At 35.9% G+C, this 12,673-nt stretch overlaps 1 protein-coding gene across 1 annotated transcript; it reads right to left on the bottom strand.

Moving 5' to 3' along the window:
• Positions 1–53: 53 nt before the first annotated feature.
• On the bottom strand, positions 54–11,610 carry LOC110166354 (anthrax toxin receptor 2-like). The gene is made up of 17 exons (XM_020931590.2): positions 11,360–11,610; positions 10,927–10,998; positions 9,483–9,554; positions 9,287–9,368; positions 8,836–8,940; positions 8,364–8,432; positions 6,685–6,765; positions 6,551–6,611; positions 5,614–5,709; positions 4,381–4,450; positions 2,986–3,064; positions 1,958–2,053; positions 1,817–1,870; positions 1,423–1,518; positions 1,128–1,301; positions 366–446; positions 54–179 (listed from the first exon to the last, which is right to left on the bottom strand). The coding sequence occupies exons 1-17, from the start codon at positions 11,482–11,484 to the stop codon at positions 141–143; spliced, it is 1,452 nt and encodes a 483-aa protein (XP_020787249.2). The 5' UTR covers positions 11,485–11,610; the 3' UTR covers positions 54–140.
• Positions 11,611–12,673: the final 1,063 nt, after the last annotated feature.

Genomic DNA, 12,673 nt, shown 5'->3' with positions numbered 1-12,673 from the left:
TTTTTTCAGTAATTTGCACAAAATACAATAAGATAAAAGGAGTAAAGTATGCGTAATATTAAAAACATTTATTTACAAAGCACAGTGAAAATGCACAAGGCACACAAAAAGAATGACAGTGGCATCGGTCATTACTTCTATCAGTGACTCTGAACTCTGGTGAAGTTCATGCAGCGACCCTGAAAGCAACACCAAACATAAAAAAAAGATTCATAACTCAGCTAAAATTCATAATCTTTTAACATTTCGTACAGAATTTAAGATGCATTTGTTAGGTGAAAAAATATGGTGTTAGCAAATGAGTAGCAATAATATAAAACCAGAGCCTGTTCAGCCTATAATTATGCTGATGGGAGAAGAATTACCTTGTCCTGTGGTGTTGGTCTCATAATTGCAACTCTGTCATATTGTCGTCTCAGCAGTGCGACCAGTGCGTCAAAACGACCCTAAAAATAGATGAGGTGATTTTATATCAGCTGTGAAAACCCACCCAGTAACGTCATAATGTATTAGTATACATTCAAGGAATTTAGTCTGAGTATTAAGGGCCTTTCATGATAAGAAACTGTGTTAAAGCGTTTTATTTTTAAATGTCATAAACCTGACCTACCTGTGTCCCCAGATACGATGTACACATGTTCAAATCAAATAGAACTTTTACTGATAACAGTGCTAATGCTGTTTTATTCGTAATTACACAAACACTGGACATGATGTCCTGTTTATTTATGGTATCATTTGGTGTGTTGGCTCTCAAGACGATTATCCAATTACAAAGCAGAATGAGCCTCACAAGTCTCTCATTTCAGTTGACATTTTCAGTTACCCAATCATTAATGAGTGCTAGTGCAGCCTGTGCAGCTCAGTCAGTGAATTTTGGGGATTCTGTGCTTTCACATGATGCATGGCCTTTCCATATACTCCATATAAATACAGGTTAAATCACTGGCAACTCAGGTTCAGTTGATTGTAATACCTTTTTTAAAACAGAGTGCTGGCTACATCCAGTTCGTTTGAATTAATTACAGTCATTGTTTGTAAAGACCAAAAAAAAAAGTATATATATATTTTAGTGAAAGTGGTATAAAAATAAAGATAATATCAGAATGTATTTGTGAAACACATACCTTGATCGGGGTATACCATTTGGACTGTAAAGGGGGGTTATACACAGGTGGGGGCCTTGGTGGAGGTTTTGGAATAATGGGATCTTCTACATCTTCTGGCATGGTCACTACAGCATTTTTAGCCTTCTCCAGCCGTGAGCCTTCTTCTGTGGAGCCCTTCTGTCCCCAGCGCACCTGAATGCCACAAATGCAACAATTGTGTGGTTTTGAATTCAGTGCATTATCCATCTATTTGTTAAAATGATGATTTTTTTGACATGGCATTTTATTTTTGTTTTGTTGTTCTTAGCTGTACCTCCATTCTTTTGATCCCTCCTGCACCTCTGCCTCCGTAGTATGAAGCATCCACTGTTGGCCACTTGTGCTTGGGTAATAGATCTTCTTCTGGCTCCTAAAAATCACAGATAAATTACACAGAAATAATATAACATGAGCAAGCTTATATACCACTACTGTCAAAGCATCCACCATCTATCTAGCAATTGTAAAGATAAAGTGCCTTCATAAAGCCACAATCATGCACTAAAACTTCATATGCGCCTTTACTGCCCCCTTGTGGTGAGGTTAACTACTGTAATTAGATCTACATAAACTACAGACACATCTTGACTTTTTTTTTTATCCATAAATGTCTTATTAGCCAACACACAAATCTGAATAAAAAATTTTGATCAAAAAAATTCACTCACAATAATAGGTGGAGGAGGGGGAGGAGGTCGAGAGGGCGGTGGGTCTCTGATCACCTGTGATAATATATATATTTTTTAAGTTGGCATAAAATATCTTTAAATAAACTGAAAACAGAAATAGGAGTGGTAACATAAACTGACCACAGTGCAGCAGAGAGGCCAGAACCACCAGAAGAGAACCAGAGCCAGTAAAAGGAGAAGAGCCAGCAGCAGCCACAGCACCCACATCCCATCTGACTGTGGACAACACAGGTGAGTATAATTATTTATTTAGTCATTAGTAAATAAGTAAATTAAACAAGAAAGTTGAGAGCAATGAGGCAAAAATCATAACGACAAAAACAATAACACTCTTTGGGCAATTTAGTGACCAATTCATTTAAAAACCTTCAAGAAATAAATTGCAGTGTGGTTTACAAAAATAAATGACTGCATCAGTGGGCCAAGAGAGTATTCTACAGGTGCTCTGCTAGGATGTGGCCAAAAGGTATTTAAAAACAGACTGCGAGTGACTTGCCAATGTTGTCAAGAAGATGTGTGCAGCAGTCAAGTAGAGATTGGCAAGTCAATCACAATCTGTTTTTAAATAGTTTTCAAATGTATTTAAACCTGATGGTGTGGAGCATTCAAATCACAGTGAAATGTGGTGTTGAAATGGAAATGAAAATGGTGTTGAAATGGACATTGAAATTTTCTGACCTATGTTATAATGTTGTTTCCTCATCAAAACATACTCGGAGTTTTGTTTTGTTTCATTCACAAGTTTGACACTCAAACTCTGCATATTTAGTTTTTCGCTCAAACAGAAAACACTCTGTTCCACCTTGTGATGTCATGTAAAGGATTGTGTTTTTAATCTAAATACACCTTCACTAGCACCATTTAGATGATTTCAGCCCTGGATTTGTTCATCTCTGAACTAAATGTAAAAGGTGGCTGTTAACTTGAAAACTACTATTACATGACATCACAAGGTGGAACAGTGCATTTTGACCTTTGGAGATGAAGACATTAATTTACCCAAAACTCCAGGCATGTTTTTGATGAGGTAAAAGCATTATAATATGGATTAAAGCTCACAAGAGTCAATTTTGCATGTATAGGTGAACTAAATTCAGAAGATATATTAAAAATACAATGTTTGCTTGTATGAAATTGATGATACTCACACATTTTGTAGCATAGATGACAATAGGACTAGAGATGTACGACTGTCCATTGTTCAAACTAACCAGTACCTCTACAGATCTGAAAAAAATACATCACTCACATACATATAACATATACAAAAGTGTTAATCTTTTTTTTTTCATATCGATTCTTTTGGTTTGGTTGGCTATCTACTGCTATCTTTTGAGAGCCATAAGTGATCAGTGTGTGAAATGTGATGAAATGTGATGAGGCGAGAGCAGACAGACAGAAGGGGGAGGCTGAGTGATAGGTCTGCTCTGGCTCCATCTAAAAATGCCACACAGATATTTTGGTCGGACTTTATCCAACACAGAGGCTTCAAGATAAACTGTCTGCAAATGATGGACTCACTTCTGTCAGCAGGCAACACATGTGCATGATGGTAATACAAAAAGTAATAGAGAGATTTGTGTATTTTAATTTTGGATGGTAAAAAATGTGAATACTTTTTGTGCCTTGGTGATGTTTTTTTTCTTTTTGGAGTCAGAACAAAAATGTTTGCCACTATGAATTCATGCACACTAAGTTTTACTCTAGATTCTAATTTGTATTCCTTTTATAAACAAACATTTCACATTCAGATAAATTAAAAACTGTAGTAATTACACAAAACATGTCCTTCAAAGTTGGTCGAATACAAGATTTTTTTGTATTATGCAGAGTGCTTTGGATGCTTCTTTTTGATTAAGAAATTCAGGTGTTTAGTCTCTCTCCTGATTTGATTAAGCAATGGTAATTCCTGGAATGAATCAAATTATGGCAATAACTCAATAACTACCAAGTCATACTGGGAACTTACATGGAAAAACAATGTGTTACAGTGTTATAATGTAGTAAATTATGGAAATTGTGGATCATGAAGGTTAAAACTTGGTAGTAAATCCAGTCTGAAAACTTTTTGAATAGGATTTACACATCTTTGTATAATATAGAAAAAGCTTATAGTCTTGGATGGCTATGTAAGTAAAAACTCTAATGATGCCCTCTAGTGGTCACATGCAGATGATCATTATTGTGCAGTATATATAGGAAAGAGAGATGAAGAATTTCTCTCTTGTAAAATTAAAATTCTAAAAATAAAACACCATCATGTAATAAAAATAATATGCATTTTAGAAGTCTCCACCCAATATAAATATAAACATACTTGTGGCTAGCGTTTATTGTGGTGGTCACAAAAATATGACAAATATGAAAAGTAATGACTGCAGCTATGCTTATATAACAATTTAATGGCATCTTGTATTTATAGTATCGGCTAACTGCGATGTAATTGGGTTAAGGCTCTGCAGATGCCCAGTCCAGTTCTGTGTTTATTGGCCATGTGTTGTGGTATAATGGGACATTGTGTAGGGGTGTCTGTATAGTCTTACTGTCCAGCTTCATGGAGCACAGGAGCAGGGCACAGCAGATAGCCGTCTCTCACCACGGTCGGCTTCTGGTCTGAGACAAAGAATACCATAGAGCAAGTGTCAAGCTGTTTCAGAAATATGCAATTAATTAAAGAAAGTGAAGCATTTATTGTATGCATTATTTACAGTACTGGTGTAAGAATAATTAAAGGCTCATTGTATAACTTTTCCTGTGGTGGGTCCGTCAGATTTTTTTAACCATGGCGACATTATTGCTTTGTCTGGATTGTTTCACAGTATGGTTTTCAATTTCTCTATCATCATAGGGACAAAATCAAAGCAAGTTACAGGTCAGATCTGTGGAAAGGCCTACACACATTAAGAACGTATGTTTTTCGAGGTATTTTTGCACTACAAAACCTCCTGTAATTAAATAGATGTAAGGTAGAGCTGTTTAATGTCATATTGTGGAACATTCTAGGCAACCCCCAACCCAAAAGTTACATAGGGCACCTTTCATTATAAAGAATAATTAATATAATAGGTACACAATAATAATGTTTTGTTTTTGTTTTTTTTGCTCCAAAGACCATTGATGTTTCTGTAATGCCTTTATGCATGTACTAATAATAAGGCATTACAGAAACTACTATTACTACTACCACTGGTATTACTACTACAACTACTACTACTCTACTACTGGTACTACTACTACAACTGCTATCCTTTATAAAACAAGTATACACTGCAGAAACACTTGAGTTAAAAAGAATAATCTTAATAGCATGTTAATGATGTTTCAAAGTAAAACTTTGAAAAGGGATTCAAACAGCCTCATAAAACCTAATTAAACAAACAGAGTAGTTGAAGATCAAGTAGTAGAGCTGATTACAAGCAAAGTAAGACTGGGAAAAGCAAGGGAAATGTGTGGTCATGTGTTGTGAGTTGAAATGGCTCCTCCCATCGATCTGTTTATAGACTAATGACACTGAGACATGCATAATGCCTCCTCTGTTCACTTCAGTAGGCAATAAAAGACTTCTCCTGTCTGTCTCAGGGTACAAACTCCTCTACTGTTTCTCTTTGTAATGCCTTAGCAATGTGCCTATCCTAAAATGCATTCTACTGGCAGCTTTGATAAGGATAGAGGAGGGGTGCTTGTAATTGAATTTCTATCTATAAAAACCATAAAGTGTCTGCTGCTGAGCTGTAATAAAGATGAATGTGTGAAGTGTAATGGGCTGGGGCACTCACCATAAGTGTTGTGGTCCACGGTGAGAGTGCACACTACATTGTCTGTCCTTTTGGAGCCGCTGAAGCCACTCCCGCTCAGCACAATGTTAAAAGACTCTGGAAGATGACAAAAAAAATATGTTTATGCATTTTTCTGGCATTTGTCACATCATTTGTATTTTTTATTTTTTTTTTTACAATAAAGGGGCAATATGCAACTTTTCTAGTACAGGGTACAGGTAAAGATGTATTGTAAAAACTTTTCTAGTGGAGGTCTGCCAAATGCTTTTCTCCATGGAAATGTTATCACTTTGTATGGAATGCTTCATAGTATGATATTAAACTTTTCTACCAAACTAGACCAGGTTACAGGTCAGATCTGTAGAGATGCAAGCCCGCTCACCAGTCAGAATGCCTGTTTTTCTATATTTTTGAGCTATAAAACTACAATAACTGAATAAATGTAAAGTTGAGCTTTTTAATGTCATACTCTGGAACATTCCAGGCAGATAAATTATATATCTTCGAAACAACCAGGTTAGTTAAGTTATACAATCCACCTTTAAAGTATAAACACAACGTGGAAAAAAGTTAGATATATACTGTGGAACATTCCTGGCAAATAAATAACATCTCCCAGGGACAAGCATATGACAGACCCTCCTTCTGACTACAAGATTACAAAAGATTATGTTGTATGTTTTTGATGAGGTGACAACAACTTTACAACATAGTGAAAACCTGAATGAAACCTGAATTTATTTTAGTGTGTGAATTGTTACAAATGTTGGGTTATTTTAAGGCAGTCTTCATATGTTTGCAGTTTACATGGTCAGAGAGTTGAACTGCAATATTAAAAGAAAATCCTTCATTATCTCTGAATACCTGAATTATTAGCCAAATGACAACAACAGCATTAAATCTATGATGTATTCTCTACAATGTGTCTGCCACTCACCATTCACACATACACTTGTAGGCTCTATGGTGAACACATCTGTGCATGTTTGCTTGAGGATCTAGATGAAAAAAAATGTGATTCAAATGCATGTGGTTGATTTACAGTAGTTCACCAATAATAACTATACTCACCTTATTAACAACATCTTTAAGGGCATGGAAGCCGGACAGCACTGGGAACACTTGCTCTGTGTTGTCTGCTATTTCTGCAAGCTGTTAAGACAAAATAAATACCCCCACTTTTGAACTTGTTTGATATTAAAGGACATATAGGTTTTATACTTGGGTGCAGTTGCCACACAGTACATGGGAGGTCTCCAGCCTACGCATGTGTATTTAGGGAGGGAAAGAAACATAAAAGCCATGGGTCTATAATGGAGCTTTGAAGTGCGGTTCTAATGACAGCTGCACAGGAAGCTAGCCCTGGCATTATTTCATTAACGTAATAGCGTCTTCCCCAGAGCACAGCAGAGTGGTCAGTGAGAAGTGACTTGTGAACCTCAACTGTTACATTTTATGCAAATATATGGAAATATTTGGCTTTTTCACAATTTTTTTTAAATAGAGGGGTTACTAATGGAAAACATTAAATAGGTCTGTGCAAAACATCTTTGAGTTATTGTTACTCTGTGCTTTTGAAATTTAAATGTATCAATATCTATGTGCATGCAGAGGCAGGAAATCTAGTTTCCAACAGAAAACAGAAAACCCTTCAATTACATTTGAGTAGTTTTTTCAATAGCCAGGCAACTTCTTTATAAATGAACTCCACCTGCTTACATTATGACGGCTTGTCACTGTAGAGGGATTACTGAAGACTAAGTTTTCTATTCAGAGCATGGCAGTAGACAGATGCTCTAGCTGTTGTTTGCCAGCATATAGTTTATGATAACTGGAAATTTTCTTTTTCCTCTTTTTAAGTCACTCAATATGTGCATTGGTGCATTTTTTTTCTATTTTCTATAAATACAGAAACCAATTTTTAAATAAACAAGCAAAAAAGGGCAAAAGTGTTTTAACATTACAGAGCATTGTTTTGTGTTGCTGTTTTGTATTTATTCACAAAGTAAAAGTTATTGATATGGATAAGTAAACGGATAATAAATATTAATAAATGTTATTTCTGAATGATTAAAAAAAGTTGAGTTTTTTTTTTACCATACACACAAAATTCAGGGTGACTAAGTAGGATATGAGCTGCCAGTTTGCATACACTTATAATTCAGGAATCACTTTTGAGTTTTTCCAGTATCCATGTAACATATTTTAAAATGAACTCCACATGTTTACATCATGAAGGCTATTCACTCATTCCTTATGACAAAGTTGTCTATTCAGAGCATGACAGTAGACAGACGCTCCAGATGTGGCTTGGAAATATCTTGATTTTTAAATACAATATAATATGAGTTCTATTCATAATGATAGTTCCCTTTTAACGCCTGGTTTAAAATTGGACTAACTTGAGGTACATTATCTTGATCCAACCACTTTTTTCATCAAGTCTGGATCTTTTCAAGGTCTGTTACTGTTTGGTTGAATACAAAACATGCATGAAAACTATTCACTACCCTGGAAGGAAGTATTGGATAAGTCATGAATAAAAGAACATAGTATTCTGCCGTTATCTGATTTCTGTTGAATCGCTGAGTTAGGGACAACAGTCTATTGAAATGGTAACCACATGTAAGGTGACTGATACGTCGAAAGACAAATATTAGCCGCATGTTTGGACACAGAGCAGTATCAGTGGAATAGTGAAAGAGGTTATTTTCACAGAGGTATAAGCAGGAAAAGGGAGAGCGTGCTACCTGTTTGTGGTCAAAGTCCATCACACCTACGCAGTACACTCTGGCTCCATACCCTCTGGCTTTGTCGGCCTGTGGAGAAAAACAAATGAGGTCATGGCCTACATTTAGGTTATATTTATTTGGTTTACATTTGTAATTATTTCAAACATTTAATATGTACACATGTATACAAGGTACTCTTTGTTATGGATATATAGGTCAAGGTATAGTTATATTCATGGGGTTACTTTGAGAGCACTTTTAAAACAGCTGACACTACCCAAAGTTTGCAAATGGAATTGGTTGCATAAATAAAACTACTGGGGGTCCTTTTTGTGCAATTTCATTATTAAAAGCATCAACGGGGCTTATTTCATTATTTTATGCTAAATAATGGTTTAAACTTGTTTGTGTCTTTTCATAATGCAGTTTTATTACATTTTATTAATTTTATAAGATGAAATGCATGTACATCATATTTAGTTCTTGATACCTCTTGTACACTGAGTTCAAAAGGGTACACCTCCAGTTTCCCATCTGTCAGAACAATGATGATGGTAGATGACGGAGTACTTTGCTTTTTCATCTGATCTGAAACCTGGTATCCAAACACAAACATGCAAAGATTAAATCATGTTCTGAATTGTTCATTGTTCTAAATTACAAACAAACAAAAACATATGTTGTGTGTTTCGTCGCCACACAGAGTTCACTTTAGCATCTTGGTGACTTGAGGATAAGCGTGCACACCAGATGAATGGAGTGTATCCCGGCGAGTTCCTGTTTCCTGTATGACTTCAATTCTATCCAGAATGTCATTAATAAATCTTAAAATACCCATTACAGTGTATTCACATTTTAAAATAGAAATTATAAAGAGTTTTTGATTACATTATGAGATTCTAAAGAGTTTCTCACTTCCCTTTGAGCAAATCTCGACTTACTGCTCTGAGTCCTTCGTGCATGTAAGTTTCTCCTGCTGGTTTGATTTGACTCAACATCTTCAAACCGTTGTCTATCTCAGTCCTGCCCAGCCAAAAAACACAAACAAAGATCATTTGATAAACACTGGGTATCCGGGATAGAAAGAGGAAGGAAGACTGCTAAGAAGGGAAGATGCTAGAATAATGACATACGTACCTATCTCCGGTCAGTGGGAGTATGACAGCAGCTTTGGCCGAGAAGACTATGTAGGACACCCTCATCCTGGGACTGTAAGACATAAGGAATTTTATAACAGAATAAATGCTTACCTTTTAGTTGGTTTATTATACTAAGGGAGAAACTGAAAACTGAAACAGAAACTGAAAAAAACTACTGGATAAGTTTGGTAGTATTGTAGTAGTAGCAGAAAGAATTGAAACATTATGGTATTAGAGGTGGAGAGTAGAAGCACTAGAGTACTATAGTGTTATTACAATGCAACTGAAAAAAAATTGTTTTATGTGTTTAAATGTTTTTGTAACAAACATTACTTGTATTAGAACAATATTAGAATTACTGAAGAAACATAAGAGACTGAAAAACAATGAATCAAATCTCTCAATTAAATGTTGTAATATATGGTAAAACATATAAAGTACTTTCATATTATAGGAAAATCTTCTTGTATCCTCCCAATTTTGAGGAATCATTCATTCAAAGCAATTGCCTTGATTTAACTGGGATACATACAGAATATATAAGTACTGCAATTCAAGCAGATTAATCTTGCATAAACAATAGATTAGCATTGTATGTTTTTTTTCTTTTCTATATCTACAAAACATGACATATACAGGTTATAAGATATTTTTCAATATGCATGGTTCAGATATAGGGCTGATGTCAGCTGTAACCACTGAAACCATAATATCACTTAATTGCATGTTACGTAGGAAGACATCCTATGATAATTAAAAGTCACAAGCATGGCAACGTCCATATTGTGTGAATCTGGTCAGTGGATAGACCTAATTCTACACCACTCCCAGCTGTTTCCTGTTCTTCTAGTCTTCAGTAGATGGAATACAGAAGCGTCAGTGCGTTTGGTGGGCTCTCCTGCCACATCTGGACATTATGTTTTGTCTCATATTTAGAAACCCACTATTAAACCTAAAGATATCAAACACAACTGTGTGCCACCCAAAGCACACCAGAGGCGCAGTTGGTGGCCCCAAAATAGACATGTCCTACTTTCTACACCACTGTTTGGAACTTGTTGCCCTTTGTCCAATTTGATACACATTTGTGGCATTTGTCCTTGTAATAAGAAGTTTTCCTAGTGAGTGGTGAAGTAAAACAGTGAAAATTAACTAAAATAAATTAAATAAAATAACATTTGCCATATCAATTTTATAAGGTAGAGCTACTATTACTATTACTACTTCTTAGAATTACCACCATTCCTACACTCCTACAATTACCATTTTAGTTCTGCTGCAGTACTAATACTGCTACTATGATTACAGCTAACTATAATTGTGAATGGCATTGCTCTACAGTAATATATTACTACTATACTACACAAAGAATACATGTCAGGTAAATTACTTTGGTGAAACTTCTGTAGTTGTAAATATTGTATCTTATACTGCTTACTGACCTGATAAACCTGCTGGTGAGCTGCTCCACAAAGCCATAGATCTCATTCCAATTTCTAGACACACTGCCTGATCTGGAGGAACAAGAGTATAGACAATACATCATAATAATACATTTTTTTCATCTCATCCTTTTCTTAATTTGATAAAAATTTCTCTTACACACTGAGACATAGTAATGGTTTATAATTGTCCCATGCAGTGCTAATACAAACGTATTGTTTTTTCTAAACCGATAGTAATAGGATGGACTGTTACAATATGCCAGAAACATGCTCTGAAAATAATCAACAAACTGCACACAAGCACAGTTAAAATTCTGGAGTAGCACTATGTAAACTAAACAGAGCCATACATGGACAGAACAGAGGAGAGTGGTCCCTCAGGAAAGCCTACCACACTTAACCAATCACAAAGTTATGATATAAATAGTACCTGTCCAAAACAAAATAAATATCAAACGCTCCATCACAAGAAGCCTCGTCACCATCCTGAACTGAAGGGGTCACCAAAACAGTGATAAGAAGTAGTATCTGGCAACATAGACGAGGTCGCTCCATAATCCATGTGTTTCATAGCAGCAGCAGAGTGTGTTAAAGGCATATAAAGCTCCACATAGCAGAGCCAGGCATCCTTTCACATGTTGGAGCTCAGTCTTGTATTTGGCCGTGAGCGCGTTCACGTGGAGACGACAGACTGAAGTGCACTGGGCAGGGCACACAGCTGCTGCATACTGCTCAAGTCTGTGAGTCAAGCTATGTGACACAAGAGAGAAGGCTTCCTCCAGCCTTTCACAATAAACCGCACAGAAATCTAGAAAGACAAAAATGATCACTATAATAATTTGAAATAAATAAATATAAGGACACAGTGGCTAAGTAACTAACATTCCAGTCCCATAATAAGGTCTCTAATACGACTCCTTTCTGTGTGGTGTCTGCTTGTTCTCTCTGTGCCTAGGTCTGTTGCATCAGTTCCCCCCATGAAAACATTCACATAATAATATAAGGACATTACATTCCTAGGTACTCTTTGCCGAACTAGCTCAGTGTCTTGAGATGGGTCCTCAGAGTTTTCACTGAGCTGTAGGTATCCAAACATTTGCCATGCAGACCCTTGTGATCCTTTTCTGGGAGATTAAAGTGCATTTTGTAGTCTGATAAGAAAAACTGAACTGTAGGTCTTTTGCTTTGAAGTTCTTAGAATTTGTATTTCTGTGTTGAATTTTATCCTCAAACCTGCTGTGTTGATGACAGTTTTAACGTTCTTAGCCATAATTGCTTTGAGAAACATATTAGAATATGAAATTAATTCATATTGGTATATGGCTGCTGCATTTCACAGATACATGTATGAAAGTGCAGCTCATCTCATCTTTGTTACAATGGGCTCCTCCAGTAAAGGACTATATGACCAAAAACTATGAGTGAAATGAACACCAGGTCCATGTCTCAAGGGGACCACACAGATGCACTTTTGGTCAGACTGTCCCGTCAGTCAAAGGCACTAATTATTGGAACAATCTTCCTCTGACCATAAGAGAAAGTTTATCACTGATGCAAGAACAAAGTCTGTGAACACTTTTTATGCGACATTATCTCTTTTGTAAGATTTTGCAATTGTTTTCTGTGTCACTTGCCTTGGGATAACAGCTGGAAATTAGCATCTTTACTACAATTTGGCATATTTACACTGATGTTCATTCATATGCACTGCCCCTATCAAAGAAATAAATAAATAGATAATACA

Source organism: Boleophthalmus pectinirostris, unplaced genomic scaffold (genome assembly GCF_026225935.1).
Source record: "Boleophthalmus pectinirostris isolate CB_2022bp ecotype Guang Dong unplaced genomic scaffold, ASM2622593v1 HiC_scaffold_18, whole genome shotgun sequence".
Taxonomy (NCBI): domain Eukaryota; kingdom Metazoa; phylum Chordata; class Actinopteri; order Gobiiformes; family Gobiidae; genus Boleophthalmus; species Boleophthalmus pectinirostris.
Note: the sequence above shows the minus strand (reverse complement) of the source record. Positions and strands in the feature narration are given on the sequence as shown.